Raw genomic sequence first — 20031 nt, 5'->3', positions numbered from 1 at the left:
CCCCGGGGCATACAGCGTTTTGCCAGGGCTTTTTTTTAAGGGGGAACTTGGGGGAAATCAGTTCCACCATCTCTGGCTCAGACCCTTTGGTGCCTGCTCACCACAATCACTTGTAAACACAAACGTCTGGTTTCTGTGTTTACAAGTGACAGCTCTGCACTCTGTGTGTAACCCCCTGAACTCTGCACTCTGTATGTAATGCAATCCTGGTATTTAATGCCCCTTTAAGACCCTTCTACTGTTTGTGAAATCTGAACGGGGTCGTGGTTGAGTTCCTGCACCTATTTTCTGAGAAAAAAAGCTCTGGTTTTTGCTATACACAGGCTATCCCCCGGGGCATACAGCGTTTTTCACACCAATGTGTACATGTGGTCTCACTGACTTTGCTGGCTGTCTTACCTTTGAGGATTCCTAATATACATATTTTTGGTTCCATGTTTGTTGTACCTGGTTGTAGTACATGGATATGTGTCTTTGCTTTGCCCTCTCCTCTCTGCCCCGGAATTAATGTTCATCTACTAACCACTAGATCTGGTTATCTATACCTACGGTGCATTTTCATAACCGTCAGCACAGACTGAGGGAGCTCTTTCTGGATCTTGGAGATTTTTCTATTATATCTGGAACTTCCTCTTAATATCCCCTCGACATATGTATATGCGACTTGGAGTATTCCGAGACAATGAAATATATTTTTCTACTGTTAATTTCTTCTGCTTGTCCTGAGGAAGCCCAACGGTGAAACGCGTAGACGATGCACAGAGGATATTTTCTGTATCATATATCCTATATGGTTTTCTTTTATTTTTTTCTCTGTAATTTTTGTATTTTTTTGTAATTTATTTATATTTTTGGATATTCAGAGTAGCCCTCTGAAGAGTGGGATCGCTTTTTAGAGAACATTTCACAGGCAGCGCTGAACCTCATCACTGCCTGTTTTAACCCCCTAAAAACTGGCACCACTGCACCAAAACTCCTTGCATTGGATGCTGGTGCAGCGCATCCCCATTCACTTACATGGGTCGTGTTCAGTGGGCAGTATTACCTTGTCAAACATGATGGGGGGATAATTTTTCGTCACGCACATGTATATCTCCATACAGCTTCCTTTGCAGCTCAGGAAGGGGGATAGGTAGTAAAAACACGGCTCATCCTCCTGATTTTACCACCCATCCCCCCTGAACAGCAGGAGTAAACAAGGCCTTATGCCGCGTATACACGATCGTTTTTCGGCATTTTGAAAAAAACAAAGTTTTTCCAACTTCATCATTAAAACGACGTTGCCCACACACCATCGTTTTTAGAAAATGCTCTAGCAAAGCGTGGTGACGTACAACACGTACGATGTCACTATAAAGGGGAAGTTCCATGCGGATGACGCCACCCTTGGGGCTGCTTTAGCTGATTTCCTGTTGGTAAAAGACGATTCGCGCTTTTCTGTCTGTTACAGCGTGATAATGGGGCTTACTCCATTATGAACGGTAGTTTTACCAGAACGAGCGCTCCCATCTCATAACTTGCTTCTGAGCATGTGCGGGTTTTTAACGTCGTTTTAGCCCACACACGATAATTTTTTACAACCCGAAAAACGACATTGTTTAAAACGTCGTTAAAAAATGCAGCATGTTAGAAAAAAAAAATTTTTCGTTTTTCAGAACCCGAAAAATTATGTAAGGCCCACACACGATCATTTTAAATTACATTTTTTAAAAACAACGTTTTTTTTCATGCCGAAAAATGATTGTGTGCACGCGGAATAAGGGTTCATTCACATGGGCAGAAGGAGGGTGGTAAAAGCAAACAGTTAAGCCCCATTTTTTCCACCTTCCAACCACCCACCTGTACAAGGAGATGAAGCTGCTCTGGACTGTTCACATGCCATGGCCTGATGGTTTCCTTCACAGCCATGGCTAAAATTAACGGCGGTCACACTGCAATTGCAGGCAATGCACAGTGGGTCATTGGGGTTAAAACAGGCAGTGGGTAGGTGAAACTCCACACAGTAATGCAAGACTTTCTCCCTGGTGTGGAGTGTCGTGCTCGCCCCCTCCCTTGGACCACAGGAGAGTCAGGACGCTCTCTATGTTGCTGATAGAGAAAAGAAGCTGTGTGTTAGTGGGTGTCCTGACTCTCCTGTAGTCCAAGGGAGGGGCATGACACTCCACACCAGGGAGAAAGTCTTGCATTACTGTGTGGAGTTACAGACAGAAGAAAAGGAAGTGAGGATTTCTCAGAAGAAATAAGGACATTTAAAAGTAAAATGGAAGGATGAGGTAACTGAAGGAGGACTGCACTAAGGTAAAGGAAGCTATTTAGGGGAAAAAAAACTGTACCTTTACAACCCCTTTAAGAATTCCCTGCTGCTTAAAGCGGAGCTCCACCCTAAAGTGGAACTCCCGCTGATCGGAACCCTCCCCCCCTCCGGTGTCACATTTGACACCTTTCAGGGGGGAGGGGGGTGCAGATACCTGTCCAGGTATTTGCACCCACTTCCCGGCCACACAGTCTCGGGCAGAACGTCACCTCCCGTCCTCCCCCCGTTGTGCTCTGGGAACACTCGGCTCCCAGAGCACAACGGGAGCCAATCAGCGGCGCAGCGTAACTCGCGCATGCACCGTAGGGAACCGGGTTGTGAAGCCGTAGCGCTTCACTTCCTGGTTCCCTCACTGAGGATGGCGGGGGAAGCAGCAGAGTGACGAGCGATCGCTTGTCCTCTGCTGCGGACGGCGCTGGACTCCAGGACGGGTAAGTGTCCTAATATTAAAAGTCAGCAGCTGCAGTATTTGTAGCTGCTGGCTTTTAATTTTTTTTTTTTTTCATGGCACATCCGCTTTATTATTAGGAGAATCTTTTTATGATATGCATTTGTTTCTGTAAATTATTTAGAGGACTTTAGAGGAAGGGTAATAGTAGCTATTTGGCGCTGAGTGGTGTACTGTGGGACGTATTTGTACATCTCTTTATTTTTTATATATATATATATATATATATATATATATATATATATATATATATATATATATATATATATATATATATATATATATTTATTATTATTATTTTTGTTATTTTTGTTTTGTTTACTTTACTAGAAGTGAGTTCATATGACCTGGAAAAAATATGCAAGTCACTTATGTCAACAACAATGAAGACTGAAGGACTCACCAAGCAGTACAGCCCTGTATTGTCTCACATTATACAGTGTTCAGCGGCCCTTTAAATTGTCGCCTGGCAGCAGCAAGGACAGCATTATGAAAGTGCTCTATCTCTTCTGTACTATTCCAGTCAGGCAGTGTCGGGGCAGCAATGTGAAAGCGGTGTATTACTTTCCATGTAATTGAGTTAGGCAGAGCGGTGGGACAGCCCTGGTGTCTTTTCTCCTGTACAGAGGTCCTGTAGTTCCGCGTTGTCAGACCCGCGGGTGCTCGCACCACGTCACGGGCAGCTGGAGGAGATCTCGGCTCCCGGGACCCCGGCATGTCCACCCCACAGGACTCAGACGACGCCTATGATTTCCTCTTCAAGATCGTGCTGATCGGGGATGCCGGGGTCGGGAAGACATGTGTGGTGCAGAGGTTCAAGAGCGGCATGTTTGTGGAGCGTCAGGGGAGCACCATCGGGGTGGACTTCACTATGAAGACCCTGGAGATCCAGGGCAAGAGGGTCAAGGTGAGAGCTCAGAGCATTGGACTGTATGAGAGGTTGGGGCACTACAGGAGCCAGCATGCCCTGTCACCCATAGAGTGCAGAGTCATCCTCACACTTGGCCTATCAGCCTCTTAATGTGTATGATGTGTGACCACAACTTTTTCAGGTTTGGGTAGACTAGGAACCTCTGGCAAGTTCTGATTGGATTTTCTGTCCGCGCTAAAATTGATTTTGCGCAAAATCAATCAGTGACACCGTAATAAGTTAATTTTATGTTGTATCGCCGTTCACCCACCGACAGCGCATGAACTTTCCTTCTGTGTGATTGGTCCAAAAAATAAATGCTATTTCCTGGTCAAATGTACTCTATTGATTTTAAATGGAAAATATAGCATTTGGCCAGTAGATGGAGCTAAGAATCGTAAGGATGTTGTGTAATGCTCAGCTCCCTCTAGTGGGCAAAAGTTGTATGTTTTTTATTTTATTTAGAATTAATGTTTTACATTTGAACAGGCTATAGCCTATTCTATATATCTATCTATCTATCTATCTATCTATCTATCTATCTATCTATCTATCTATCTAATCTTTGTGATTTCTTTATAAACCAACCCCTATGTATCCTGACTTCATAGATTTGATCTTACTGGCAGATTCTGTGAAGACTCATTTGATTGGATGGTTGTGTATGGCCACCCAATGACAGGTGCTCTAAGACTTTCTTGGGCTAGATTCTTGTAGAATCCGCGGCGGCGTAGCGTAAGCCATTTACACTACGCCGCCGCAAATTACTGGAGCAAGTGCTGTATTCTCCAAGCACTTGCTCCGTAATTTGCGGCGGCGTAGTGTAAATGGCCCGGCGTAAGGCCGCGTAATTCAAAGGGGCCGGCTTGTATTTAAATTAAGCGCGCCCCCGCGCAGATCGAACTGCGCATGCGCCGGGCGGAAAAATAGCCCAGTGCGCATTCTCCAGCTCACGACGGAAAACGTCAATGACGCTGAAGTGAGCGTCATTGACGTAAAGTCGTATTCGCGGACGACTTAGAAAAACGACGGAAAAAGCCGACGCTGAACCAACGCCATACTTAACATGGCATACGACGGACCTTCGTAAACTTGCCCCTCATATAGCAGGGGCAAGTTTACGGAAACGTCGTAAATTCACTGCGTCGTCCGCGCGTAGGTTTGGGAATCTCGCGTAAATAGCTAATTTGCATAGACGACGGGGAAAACGACGAGGCGACACCTAGCGGCGGGAAAAAAAAATTGCTTTCAAGATCTGACAGCGTAAAAGCCTTACGCCTGTCAGATCTAAGGGATATCTATGCGTAACTGATTCTAAGAATCAGTCGCATAGATACGCCGGGCCAGATTAGGACTTACGACTGCGCAAATGGCGTTGCGCCGTCGTAAGCCCTTTGAGAATCTGGGCCCTTGAGCTTTACTTGGCGATGTATTTCTACTGTACATTGTGGTTACAAGTCCCTGTCATGCGTTGTTTCTGTAGATGGGGGGATTCCAGCAGTCCAGGTTCATATGATCTTTTACATGGAGAGCCTTGGGCTGCAGTAAAACTTCTCTTCTGTTTGAACAGCTTTTCCTGTGTCCTTGTCATAGACCGGCCCTCGCTGTCTTTGTTCTCTAAACAGGTTGAGAAAGTCTTCTTGCAAAATAAGGCAGACACATCCTGTTGTGTTCCTTGTGTAAGCGCGAGTTGAACAGAACACGCCGTACAAACCTCTCACCTCCAGACACAACCATTCTTTCGTTTTAGATGGAGAAGAATTTCATGCTGTGTCCCCAATAGGGAGCTTTCCCATTATTACTGAGTGTTGTCACCCAACATGGAGGGTTAAAACCCCTATCAGGATTTTTTTTTTTTCTGCGGTCTCTGACCTGCTTAAAGCGGAGTTCCTACTAAAAAATTAAAAGTCATCAGCTACAAATACTGCAGCTGCTAACTTTTAACCACTTAAGACCCGGACCAATATGCAGGTTAAGGACCTTGCCCCTTTTTGCGATTCGGCACTGCGTCGCTTTAACTGACAATTGCGCGGTCGTGCGATGTGGCTCCCAAGCAAAATTGGCGTCCTTTTTTTTTTCCACAAATAGAGCTGTCTTTTGGTGGTATTTAATCACCTCTGCGGTTTTTATTTAGCGCCAATTTTGAAAAAAATTCTATATTTTTTAGTTTTTGCTATAATAAATATCCCCAAAAAAAGATATGAAAAACTTTTATTTTTTAGGCCGATACGTATTCTTCTACCAATTTTTGGTAAAAAAATCGCAATAAGGGTTTAACAATTGGTTTGCGCAAAATTTATAGCGTTTACAAAATAGGGGATAGTTTTATGGCATTTTTATTAAATATTTTTTTCACTCTTAATGGCGATAAGCTATTTATTTTTTATTCCCGTGACTGCGACATTATGATACATTTTTGGGACCATTGTCATTTTCACAGCAAAAAGTGCTATAAAAATGCATTGATTACTGTGAAAATGTCAATTGCAGTTTAGGAGTTAACCACTAGGGGGCGCTGTAGGGGTGACCTCATATGTGTTTCTAACTGTAGCGGGGCGGGGCTGGACGTGTGACGTCATTGATCGTCTGTTCCCTGATATAGGGAAAGACGATCAATGACAGTGCCACAGTGAAGAACGGGGAAGGTGTGTTTACACTCACCTCTCCCCGTTCTTCAGCTCCTGTGACTGATCGTGGGACACCGACGCCAATCGGGTCCCGCGGCCGCGGAGCTTCGGACCGGGTCGCGTGCGAGAGACCCACGGCTGGGCTCTTAAAGGCGACGTACCTGTACACAGCCGTAGCATTCTGCCAACGTATATGTGCAGGAGGCGGTCCTTAAGTGGTTAATAATCGGACACTGATTTGTCCAGAGTTCAGCGATGCTAGTTTCCCCCTCCTCTCCGCCGGCATGTCCAAGCCACACTGCGCACTGTGACTGGCTGAGCAATCATCTGGGACCTGTGACGTGTCCCAGATGATTGCCGAGACGGAGGGGGGCGAGGTAGTGAACTTTCTTCTGGCACCGCGGTCCCCCAGGAGGAAGTGGGAGCTGCAACCCTCTAAAAAACAAGAGTCCCCCCCCCCCCAAAAAAAATGACATGCCAAATGTGGCACACCGTCACTGGTCCCCGCTCTCTCCTGTGTTTCCCAGAAGACCGTGGGGGCTGCGGGTAGGGGCGTGGCTGCCGCACTAGTGTATTCCCAGAAATGGGTGCAAATACCTCTTGGACAGGTATCTGCACCCCCCTCCCCCCTGGAAGGTGCCAAATGTGACACCGGAGGGGGGGCACACAGTACAATTTACAATACGATTTTATACAGTGGGAATCAGAAGGTCCTGCTCATTAGTTTACAATATAAAAGGGAAGGTGAAGAGACAAAAAGGTAATAACTGTGAGGGGTGAGCTGATGGAGCAAATAAGTGTATAGTTGTTGGGTGTGTCTGGATAGGCCTCTCTGAAGAGATGAATTTTCAGGGATTGTCTGAAAGTGGACAGAGTAGGAGATGGACAGATTGGTGTAGGGAGTTCCAAAGGATGGCAGAGGCTCTGGAGAAGTCCTGGAGGTGAGCATGGGATGAGGTGACAAGGGAGTTAGAGATCAGGAGATTCTCCTTACTTTTTGTTTAGCAGGATAAATACCAGGATGAATCTCACTAGCACAAACGCCACAGTAAAAACTTGACAGGGGTTCTTACCAGGGCCGTCTTTAATATGGTTTGGGCCCTGGGCAAACATTTTTTTTTTGGGCCCCCCTCCAGCTTATTTTGGGCCTGGCTGGTTCACATGTATGTTTTGGCGGTCCTCATTTGTGCAGGCACAGCAGCCCATTGATTTGATTGGGCTGCCATGCCTTTGTTTCCTGCAGAAAAAAGGTGCATTCAGCATTTTAAAAATAAAGTTGCCTTGAAATCCATTCTGCTTTTGCACCATGCTACTTACCTGCAGTTCTTGCACACACAAACGCACTGTGTTTTTAAAAGCGTGACCTAAACGTCTAAAAATGCGGCAAGTTTGACAGTGCGGGAACTGCAGATAAGTCACAGCAGACAGCAGAATGGACAGACAGTGCTGTATTTCAGTGCTTGATGGGCATAGGTGTACCGTGTGCGCAGCCTATTACATAAGGCATGCGCTTTTCTTTGCAGGCATGGCGGCCCATTCAAATGAATGGGCTGCTGTGCCTGCGCAAATGTGGGCCGCCAAAACACATACATGTGAACCAGCCAGGCCCAAAATAAGCCCATCAAGCAGTTAAATACAGACAGTAATGCCATGTGCTATGAGGCCTTACTCAGCCTGGACTGCAGGTCTGGTCTGTGATTTAAAGAGTTCCTCTATTTTACACATGGCATGGCGTCCCATGGTGCTAGAGCAGAATGGACAGACGGTGCTGAGACCCCATGCCATGCCATGTGTAAAATAGAGGAACTTTTTAAAACACTGACCAGACCTGCAGTGAATCATCAAATATTATAAAGACTTTGGGCACACTCTACAGAAAACTTCTATTTACAATATAGATTAGCAAACAGTGACATACCTTGAGGAGCAGGACATGAAGAAGTCAGCCTCGGGAAGAGCAAACTGGGGATGTTATAAAATTCTAATTCACTTTTATATACAAGCAGCACCCAGTGGCAGGAAGGGAGAAGTGCACGTCTAAAGGGAAGCCAGGGGTGCTGTACATTTTAAAACACTGGGAAGGGAAGCAGTACTGTCACTGGCTGCGTGCCGCTGATGATTTTCAGCCTGATTTGTGAGCAGCACAGGGGCTTAATGGGCGGCACGGCCGCCATCAGGAATTTTGGGGCCACTTACACAGCTTCAGGCATGGGCCCCCTGGAGCAGAGAACCGGGATGGGGGGGTGCTGCCGCCTGAAATTGAGAAGCAGGGGGGGGCTGCCGCTAATTTAGAAACGGGGGGCACTTTAAAAAAAAAGAAATAAAGAAAGAAATAAAGAAAAATATATATAAAAAAAGGGGTGTAGCCATCCGGGGCCCTGGGGACCTCTGGGCCCTTTAATAAAAAGAAAAAAAGAAATAAAACATATATATAAAACATATATTTTAAAAAGGGGGTTGCCATCTGGGGTCCTGGGGACCTCTGGGCCCTTTAAAAAAAAATGTGTTAATAAAAATAAATTACAAAAAAAAAGGGGGTTGCCATCCGGGACCTCTGGGCCCTTTAATAAAAAATAAAAAAATATATATATAAAAAAGAAACATTTATAAAAAAAAAAGGGGGGGTTGCCATCCAGGGCCCTGGGGACCTCTGGGCCCTTTAATAAACAAAAATAAAAAAATAAACATTTATAAAAAAAAATAAAGGGTGTTTACTACATGGGGCCCTGGGGACCTCTGAGCCCTTTAATAATATATATATATATATATATATATGAAATAAGAAGAAAAACAAAGAAATAAAATAATATAAAAAAAAATGTTTTTTTTTATAAAAAAAAGGGGGGTTGTCATCCGGGGACCCCCAGACCTCTAAAAAAAAATTGGCCCTTTAATAAAAAATAAAATAAAAAATATATTAAAAACAATTTTTTTTTTTATTTAAAAATAAATAAAAAAAGGGGGGTTGCCATCTGGGGCCCTGGGGGCCCCTAAAAAAAATTGTCCCTTTAATAAAAAATAAACCCCTAAAAAAAAAAAAAAAAAAATTTCCAAAGGGGGTTGCTTTGGGCCCCCAACAGTGACAGGGCCCATGGCACCTGCCCTATTTGCCCTGCGGTAAAGACGGCCCTGGTTCTTACCCTATCACGCTATGGAATACAAAAATAATGTTGTGCCTTAGCTCAGTGGTCATCAACCATGTCCTCAGGGCCCACTAACAGGCCAGGTTTGCAAGATAACTGAAATACAACACAAGTGATATAATTTGCTGGTCAGTGATTGCAGTATTGTAATCTGCATCTCCCCAAGGTAATCCATAAAATCTGGCCTGATAGTGGGCCCTGAGGACAGGGTTGGTGACCACTGCCTTAGCTGGCACACAAACTCTTATTTGGCAGAATTATACATGGAATAGAATTGACAGGATTTGAAATTGAACTTTTTGAAGGCTTTGGATAAAGTAAGGAAGGGTTAGAACCCTTGTCAGGTTTTTGTTGAATGTTTGCTTTTCAATTTCTATTCTGGTGATGTGTCGTTTGGGATATTAGGTGAGAGGGTCCTTCAACTCCAAAACAGAGCAGGTTTTGTCTGGGGTACCATTTTAAAGTGATCCTACAGCCAGACTATAAACATTAGAGTTTTTATGTATTCTAAAAGAACAATCAACAGCTTTAAAACAAGTCCTCACTGACATCTGTAGCTGCAGTCACTGTGGAGCAATTCATCCTCAAAAATCATAGAATAGGCACTGAAATTGTTTCCTCTGCAGCTGGGCTTCCCCCTCTAGTGTTGACTTGGCAGCCTTCTGATCTCTAACTACAGAGGGGAGCTCTGGGAGAGAGAATGATCTGAAGGGCTTTAAGGCTTTTGTTGTGAACTTTAAGAATTAATTGCTCCAGAGCACCTGCAGCTACAGAGATCAGCGAGGGCTTGTTTTAAATCTCTTTTCCTGCTTGTTAGACTATAGACATATTTTTCAAACATATATAGGTTTTCTTTAGGACTACTGAGGTGTACAGCAGGTGTTCATATGGGAACTGTGATATGTATTAGTACCGGTGTCTGGTATTACTCATGGAGGTTTCAGTTGTACTATATTAGGACCGTGAAAGAACAACTGCGAGTTAAACAAAAAACTTTCTATAGAGTCTAATAGTAAAGATATTTTGATTTCTGAATGTAACCAATGCCATTTTATCTAACTTTTTGTACCAGGCCAAGATGCTAATATGTACAGTTTCTGATCTAAATAATTGGACACATGGAAATGGGTGTTTGTGCCCCTTCTTTGGGCTTAATAGCACCCCACTAGGGGCCGAAAAGCTCAGATAAAACGAGCGTCGCTTTAGCGCTAATGCGGCCACAGCCCCAGTGTAAAAAGGGGTCTTATCCGGATGTGTTTTGGAGTTAGTGGAAGAAGAGAATCGGTGCAGACAGGATCAAACAGCCTTTTTACACAATGCACAGAATTAACCCCTTAGGTTCTACAGTGAGTATGAGAAGCATGCTTTACTGCATATACACAATGGGGTAGATTCAGGTAGCTGCGCTTTAAGTTACGGCGGCGCAGAGTATTGTATTTACGCTACGCCGACGCAACTTACAGGAGCAAGTGCAGTATTCACAAAGCACTTGCTCCGTAAGTTGCGGCGGAGTAGCGTAAATGGGGCTGGCGTAAGCCAGCGTAATTCAAATGTGGGAGGGGGACGTGTTTTATGCTAATGTGTTATGACCTGACGTGATTGACGTGTTTTACGAAGCGGGAACGACGTCCATACTTAACATTGGCTGCGCCACCTAATAGCAGGAGCAACGTTACGACAAAAACGACTTACGCAAACGACGTAAAAATCTACCGCCGGGCGCACGTACGTTTATGAATCGGCGTAACTAGGTAATTTGCATACTCTACGCTGAAAACTACGGGAGCGCCACCTAGCGGCCAGCGTGAGAATGCACCCTAAGATACGACGGCGTAAGAGACTTATGCCAGTCGTATCTTAGGCTAATGTCGGCGTATCTAGCTTTCTGAATACAGAAAGAAGATACGCCGGCGCAGATTTGAATTTACGCGGCGTATCTATGGATACGCCGGCGTAAATTCTCTCTGAATCCGGGCCACTGACTTTACTGTTGTGGGTTTAGTAACGCTTTACGGCTGAGCTGGACAAATCCCAGGAGCCGGGTGTTCAGTGCTTCTTAGAAAATACAACAGAAGCCTAACTTTTGAGGGTTTCTCTAGTTGTCAATGGAGCTGACTCCCCATGCACATGGGAGCAGAATAATGTAAACTGCAGGTGTATTTCTATCCTGGCATGCACATCCGGCCATAGTAATGAATGGCTGTGTGCGGGTTTACGCCACTACTTCTTTTTAAGTAACGCATGCGCTATCCCACACACCGCTGATTTACACAAGTTGTGGCATAAACATCCAGCCATTCATTACTAAGGCCAGCTGTGTATTCCAGGCATGAAGATAAGCCCACAATTTACATTATACGACCTCATGCACCCGGTGTGTGTTAGACATTAAAAAAAAAATTGGGTGGGCTCCTGGATTAGACAAACTGGCTCCTGCTTTCCATAATACTTTGTCCACCTATGCATTAGGGGATTTAAACCTTCCTGCTTATTTAGAACAGGATTCCTTTAAGTCATTGGGCTCCATGCTGTGTCTTTGCATTGCCTCCTCGTTAAATTACAATGGTAGACAGGATGGTTGGGTAAGCCACACCTGTAAGTATAATCTCAAGCTATGGAGAGATTTACCAAATTGTTAAATGACCCCTTATTTTCAATGCAAAGTAGTTCCTGGAGGTTTAAAGTGGATGTAAACCCTCCATACACCCAGTGAAGTGAACAGCCTCAGATGATACACTGAGATGAAACAAATCTCCCTACATAGGTTTTACATTTATATCTGCTGTCTTCACATTTATATACTGTTTAGAAAGTCGTATTAGGAAATTTTCTCTTCCTGTTTAAAACAGACTGTGATGTCTGGGCATACAGCCAAGATAGCTAAAATTGCTGATTGGAGAAAAGGCACACACCCCCTCACCACATAGGCAGAGACTCTAAGAGGTGTTATGTAATAGGGCCAGCTCCCTGCTACTCTATTTTAGCAACCTCCCTGGGTTTGGAATCTTGTGTTCGGGTTCAGATCAGACTGTGGCTCCCCAAGTAACCAAGATAGTCGCACACAAATCTGTTGCCATCCGCAATCGGAGGGCAGTTGTCTGGGGTGCAGGTTTGACATCGCTGGGGGGCAGGGCAATGATGTCAGCAAGACCAATTTGGGCACACCCACTGCGCTGCGGCACGCTATAAGGTGGCAATCCTACATAGAGGTCTATGGGAAAGTGCAGCTAACCCACATGTGTTGGGTGCGCTGTAGCAAAGGCAGTGTTAAGTGCTACTGAGCTAAGAAAAAAATCAGGTCTCTTGCCCTGCCAGACAGGACTATGCTGTGTGGCAGAGCTGTGTAAATCACAGGATTGGATAAACAAAATACAAATATGAGAGTTGTCAAATAAGCTGTATTTCTATCTGTGTGTTTATTTGCCTGGAGCTCAGCTTCAAGGGTTGCGTTCTGTAACTATTTTCATGACAAATACATCCGTATAATAGGAACCCAGGCAGACCGAAAGTTCCAATATGGAAAGGCAAAAAAAGTAGGTTATTTGGCTTCTTTATATTAAAAAGGCACAATTGTCAACATGTTTCTGTAGTGTATGGTCAGGTCTGATGATCCCTAAATGTCGGCTGTATGGCAGGTAATGAAATGTCCAGAAACTTACCGTATATACTAGAGGTGCACCGAAATGGAAATTTCAGAACCGTAATGAAACCGAAATAAAAAAAAATGTCAGGCCGAAACCGAAAATTACTTTTCTTTTTTTATAATTGTATGTTAAAACAGTACAGTCGGATTGCAAAAATGTATGGAGCATCCTATCACTGTCCCCCAATTGCCGCCTCTTGTTTCTTTTTTCTTTTTTTTTATTACTTAATCACTTTTATTTTTTATTTTTTTTTGTAGCTTGTCGTTTTACTTTATTTTTGTATAATTTTCTTATTTTTAATATTTTTCTTATTCTTTACTTTTTAATTACTTTTATTAATTTAATTATTATTTCTTATTTTTTTTACACTTGGCAATAAAGTTATCACACAGGAGAAAATAATTCCCTGTGTGATAGCAATTGGAGGTGACAGGTTCTCTTTATTAACCCTGTCACCTCCAAAAACAGGAGTGCATTGGCGGCAGGGACAGGAGCCAGACTAGGCAGCTGGGGGGGGGAGGAGGGGGGGGCAGAGTGCCGAAGATAGAGGGAGGTGTGGGGGAAGGACGGATGGCTGCACAGTGCACACATGTTCTACTAGAAAAGAAAGCAACTCACCGCCCGTATACTGAAACTGTCTCCACATTGCTCGCACACAGCCCCGCCTCCTCCTAACCCCACGCTGTGATAGACAGAACACATCTCAGCATTAGACTCGCATTCTGTCTATCACAGCGTGGTTAGGAGCAGGCAGGGCTGTGTGCGAGCAGAGCGGAGACAATTTCAGTGTGTGTTTTACCGCTCTGCAATCCCTCGTTGCACCACTAGTCATTATCGGCAATTTTTCTAAGTTGTTTCGTCATTTCCCCAAAACAGCTATTTTCGGCCGATATATCGGCGCATCCCTAGTATATACTCGAATATAAGCCGAGGCACCTAATTTTACCACAAAAAAACGGGAAAACGTATTGACTCGAGTATAAGCCGAGGGTGAGAAATGCAGCAGCTACTGGTACGGTAAATTTCGTTAGTGTTCTAAGCAATCAGAATCCGGTATTAGACCTGGTCAGACTTATCCCCTCTATTCCTCTGCAATATAAGTCTGTATAAGGAGACTTTTGATAAACGGTGGTGGTTGCTCAGTTATTTCAGCACAGAGCACTGCAGTTAATGTGTAATTTTTATTTGAGTCATAAATACATGCAATTCCAATCTGCCCCAGGGACCATATCTTTGCGACTAAACCCCCTCAGACCTCTGTGGACCACCACATCCTAAAGTTCAGGCTTGTCATTCTAGGATAGTGTTCAGTGCTGGCTGCATTAGGCTGCATTCACACCTGAGCGTAGGGCGTTCAGTCGTTTTTTCGGGCGTTTTTTTCCGCGCGTATTCATGCTTATTTGCGCGTGTGCATACAGCGTCGTGCAACGTTTTTGTACTTCGGCGTTTCTTATTTTAGCCAATAGGAAAAATTATCATCTTTTCATCACTTGTTGCTATGTTGGTAGATTTTTTTTAATCTTCTGCATGGGCGACAAGTTCTATTGATTAAAGCGACGAAACGCCCATAGAAAACGCCCGTTGTCGCGCGATACGCTCAATACGCGCGTTTCCCATTACTTTCTATGGGAAAAAAAAAACGCTCAAACGCCGCTGTCGCGCGATTCGCGCGACAAAAAAAGGTCCGGGACTTGTTTGAGCTTCGCGCGACAGGCGTTTGGGCGTTCAGGCGTGAACAGTCACCATAGGGAATAATGTTAATTCTCCCCTCTGGCGTTTGTGAGCAGTGCGCTTCAGGCATAAAAACGCCTAGGTGTGAATGGGGCCTTAGGGAGAGGGTGTACAGTACTTTCTAAGAGAACACTGGTGTCACAGAGTGAAGTCACCAAAAGGCGGCAGAAGACTTTAAAGGGGTTGTAAAGGTAAAAAAAAAAATCCCTAAATAGCTTCCTTTACCTTAGTGCAGTCCTCCTTCACTTACCTCATCCTTCCATTTTTCTTTTAAAGTGGAGCTCCACCCTAAAGTGGAGCTCCACCCTAAAGTGGAGCTCCACCCTAAAGTGGAGCTCCACCCTAAAGTGGAGCTCCACCCTAAAGTGGAACTCCCGCAGATCGGAACCCTCCCCCCTCCGGTGTCGCATTTGACACCTTTCAGGGGGAGGGGGGTGCAGATACCTGTCACCTGACAGGCATCTGCACCCACTTCCGGCCACACAGTCTCGGGCAGACTGCGGGCATGACGTCACCCCCCCGTTGTATGCTGGGAACACTCGGCTCCCAGTACACAGCGGGAGCCAATCGGCAGGCGTAGCGCGACTCGCGCATGCGCTGTAGGGAACTGGGCAGTGAAGCCGGAGCGCTTCACTTCCTGGTTCCCTCACCGAGGATGGCGGGGGGCAGCAGAGTGACGAGCGATCGCTCGTCCTCTGCTGCGGACGGCGCTGGACTCCAGGACAGGTAAGTGTCCTAATATTAAAAGTCAGCAGCTGCAGTATTTGTAGCTGCTGGCTTTTAATATTTTTTTTTCAGCGGAGCTCCGCTTTAAATGTCCTTATTTTTTCTGAGAAATCCTCACTTCCTGTTCTTCTGTCTGTAGCTCCACACAGTAATGGGAGGCTTTATCCCTGGTGTGGAGAAAGCCTCTTGAGGGGGCGAGCAGGAGGGTCAGGATGCTCTCTATGTTGCAGATAGAGAAAGGAGCTGTGTGTTAATGGGCGTCCTGACACTCCTGCTCGCCCCCTCCCCCCTCAAGAGGCTTTCTCCACACCAGGGAGAAAGCTTTGCATTACTGTGTGGAGTTACAGACAGAAGAACATGAAGTCAGGATTTCTCAGAAGAAATAAGGACATTTAAAAGCAAAATCAAAGGATGAGGTAAGTGAAGGAGGACTGCACTAAGGTAAAGGAAGATATTTAGGGAAAAACATTTTTACCTTTACAACCCCTTTAAAGACCTGAGAAGAGGGGGAGCCAAGAGCACCACCGAGGAACCTTGCACAGAGAGAAAGGACAATCACTTTAAAGGGGTTGTAAGGGTTCGTCTTTTATTTTCTAAATTGGTTCCTTTAAAGGGGCTGTAAAGGTAATTTTTTTCCCCCCCTAAATAGCTTCCTTTAGCTTAGTGCAGTCCTCCTTCACTTACCTCATCCTTCGATTTTTGCTTTTAAATGTTTTTATTTCTTCTGAGAAATCCTCACTTCCTGTTCTTCTGTCTGTAACTAAACACCGTAATGCGACACTTTTTCTCCCTGATGTGGAGAAAGCCTCTTGAGGGGGGCGAGCAGGAGTGTCGGGATGCCCACTAACACACAGCTCCTTTCTCTATCTGCAAAGTAGAGTGTCCTGACTTGCCTGCTCACCCCCTCCCTCCTCAAAAGGCTTTCTCCACACCAGGGAGAAAGCCTTGCATTACTGTGTGGAGTTACAGACAGAAGAACAGGAAGTGAAGATTTCTCAAAAGAAATAAGGACATTTAAAAGCAAAACCGAAGGATGAGGTAAGTGAAGAAGGACTGCACTAAGGTAAAGGAAGCTATTTAGGGAATTTTTTTTTTTTACCTTTACAACCCCTTTAAGCTAGTGCATTGTTGGTTCACTTACCTTTTCCTTCGATTTCCCTTCTAAATGTTTTTTTTTCTTTGTTTGAATTTCACTTCCTGTTTCACCTCAGTAAGCTTTCCACCATCATCCGAGCGGTGGAAAGTCATTTAGAACGGCTTACTGAACACCTTACTGAGGAGGAACAGGAAGTGAGAAATTCAGACAAAGAGAAAAAACATTTAGAAGGGAAATTGAAGGAAAAGGTAAGTGAACCAACAATGCACTAGCTTTATAGTAACCTATTTAGAAAATAAAAAACAAACCTTTACAACCCATTTAAGCTGAAAGTTCAATTGTACTTTACCAAAAAAGAGTTTCTAAATGATTTATCATCATTCATGAGATTATTTCCCCGTTTAGATGTGCTATTAAAAAGAAAATAGGATGGATGTAAAAACTTTCCCTGTAAATATTGTTTGAGTTTAAAACTTTACCAGCTGTTATGATTCAGGACAAACTGTTGAACACAACTGGTATTTGGCCTTCGTATTATCCTTGACCTATTGCCTTGTATTCCTCTCCGCCATTCTCTGACTTTCACTCCTTGAGAGCTGCATTTTTGCTTCTCACTTATTTTCATATATTTCCATACTGTTCCGGGGCCGCTCCGGTGTGTGCCGGTGTTTTTCTGTCTCTCCGGGGCCGCTGTGTGCTTTTACTGTGACTGGTGTGAGCCACGGCTACAACAAAATGGCGGCGACTTGTAAACAATGCAGGATGCTGTTAGACCTTCAGAGGCGGCTATGCCTCATATTCTGTATAGCATGATGAGCCGCCTCTAGAGGTCTAACGGCGGCCTGCGTTGTTTACGAGTTTGTTGTAGCCGTGGCTCACACCAGTCGCAGTGAAAGCACACAGCGGCCCTGGAGAGAAAAACATCCGCACACACCGGAGCGGCCCCGAGCACACCTGCACACACCGGAGCGGCCCCGGAACAGTAAGTGGGGACACTGACTCGAGTATAAGTTGAGGGGGGCATTTTCAGCCAAAAAAAAAGGGCTGAAAAACTTGACTTATACTCGAGTACATACGGTAACCGGTTTATTTCCCGGACTGTTTGAGAAGTTGTGTAATGCAGGGCTCGACAAATCCCGGTTGCCAGGTCGCCGTGGCGACTAGAAATGGGGTCCTGGCGACTTGGCTTGGAAGGGGAGCTGGCACCATCTGGTGGTGAGCCGTTGGTATTACAAGTTATTACCACCAGATGTGTAAGCTGGCGCCATCTGGTGGTGGCCATTGGTATTACAAGTTAAGCATTACAAGTTAAACAGCAATTCTAATGTAATTTTTCACAATTTTCACTGCCATCTTCTTCCCTCTAATTAGAACCCCCAAACATTATATATTTTTTATCCTAACACCCTAGAGAATAAAATGGCGATCGTTGCAATACTTTCTGTCACGCCGTATTTGCGCAGCGGTCTTACAAGCGCACTTTTTTGGGAAAAAATTCAACTTTTTTTTTAATAAAAAAATAAGACAACAGTAAAGTTATCCCCTTTTTTTTTTTTATATTATGAAAGATAATGTTACGTCGAGTAAATTCATACCCAACGTGTCACGCTTCAAAATTGCGTCCGCTCGTGGAATGCCGACAAACTTTTACCCTTTAAAATCTTCATAGGCGACGTTTAAAAAAATCTACAGGTTGCATGTTTTGAGTTAGAGGAGGTCTAGGGCTAGAATTATTGCTCTCGCTCTACCAATCGCTGCGTTGCCTCACATGTGTGGTTTGAATACCGTTTACATATGCGGGCGCTGCTCACGTATGTGTTCGCTTCTGCGCGCAAGCTCGTCGGGACGGGGTGCGTTTTCTGGCTCCTAACTTTTTTAGCTGGCTCCTAGATTCCAAGCAAATTTGTCAACCCCTGAACTAAACTGTATCTGAACACCTCAAACTAAAATGCTAATTTATTTATAATATTCAAAGCCATCCTTTATATAATATTCAAAGCCATCCTTTATATAATATTCAAAGCCATGCCTAACCATCCTTCCATGTCTCTCAGGCCCGCCCTGCCCCATCATTACTAGCTGTGGCCATCTTGAGTAAGGGCAGATGATTTGCATAGCATACTCCCTGGAATCCTTCATCCCTTATCTCAGGCATGCAAACTTGAGGGTCCGGCCAAAAGGAAATGTGCCCATGGGAGTTTTAGGAGCGGTGCTTAAGATCCAACAGAGTGTTAAAATCGTACAGAATTGTATTACAAAATACAGTAGTGTAATAGAGCTGCACAATTAATCGTTAAAAATCGAGATCCTGATTCCCCCCCCCACACGATCTTAAAGCATGTTCCTGATTCTTTCTATGCAGAGAATTCTCTGCTCAAGCCGACAGGCAGTCTGTAAAGTATCACAACATTCTTCAGCCCTGCGCTAACTATAAACATTGTAACATTTTGTTCTTTAGATCAAAAGAATGAACTTCGGTCTGTAAATGAGGTCAGTTTAACCACTTAAAGACTAAACCTTTTTCTGACACTTGGTTTCAAGTTAAAATCATAATTTTTTGCTAGAAAATTATTAGAACCCCCCCCCCCCCCCCCACAAATATATAATCATTTTTTTTTTTAGCAGAGACCCTAAAGAATAAAATGGTGGTTGTTGCAATATTTTATGTCACACTGTATTTGCACAGCAGTGTTTAAAATATTTTTTTGGGGGGGGAAAGTAATATACTTTTAATGAATTAAAAAAAAAAAAAACGAAACAAAGTTAGCCTAGTTTTTTGGATAATGTGAAAGATGATGTTAAGCCAAGAGATTTGTGATCTTTTATTCTAAGGGGAAAAATTGTGATTTCTCATTTTGGCCAGAATCGTACAGCTCTATTTTTAGAGATTATCAATATCCACAGTTCAGACATGTATATACAACATATCGCCCATAATTGCAGCAACATGTGATTTTTCAATTAATGAAGGCTTAAAGCTTTCTACGCGTTTCATGGGGCAACTCCCACTTCTTCAAGAGACAGCCCAAATTGAATTTTTTTGTGTGTATCTGTGGAAAAACAGGAGGGTGTGCTTAGCTGGGAGAGACCCTCCTCCAGTTGAAAGACTATTGGGATGTTTGACATCATTATGGCCTAGGCCAGGGGTCTCCAAACTTTTTAAACAAAGGGCCAGTTTACTGTCCTTCAGATTTTAGGGGGGGGGGGGGGGGCGGACTGTGGCCAGTAGGTCAGTGGGAATAAAAAAAATTAAATTACATAGTGTAGGTCAGGGCTCAACATTTCAAGTCCTGAGCTACTAGCCAGGCCTCAAGAGTTACTCGCCACCAGTTGCCCCACCTAATTCATACACTGCCCTGCGCCTAATTGCACCTGTAAACACGCCCTCGTAG

At 44.2% G+C, this 20031-nt stretch overlaps 1 protein-coding gene across 1 annotated transcript in view; it reads left to right on the top strand.

Moving 5' to 3' along the window:
• The first annotated feature begins 3299 nt into the window (after window positions 1–3299).
• RAB43 (RAB43, member RAS oncogene family) overlaps window positions 3300–20031 on the top strand; it is a 31163-nt gene continuing 14431 nt past the window's right edge. Inside the window, exon 1 of the mRNA XM_040359352.1 lies at window positions 3300–3669. Within this exon, the coding sequence (XP_040215286.1) occupies window positions 3478–3669 (192 nt within the window). The 5' untranslated portion in view covers window positions 3300–3477. The remainder of the gene's footprint in view (window positions 3670–20031) is intronic.

Source organism: Rana temporaria, chromosome 7 (assembly GCF_905171775.1).
Source record: "Rana temporaria chromosome 7, aRanTem1.1, whole genome shotgun sequence".
Classification (NCBI taxonomy): domain Eukaryota; kingdom Metazoa; phylum Chordata; class Amphibia; order Anura; family Ranidae; genus Rana; species Rana temporaria.
This window is presented reverse-complemented; position numbering and strand designations above follow the sequence as displayed.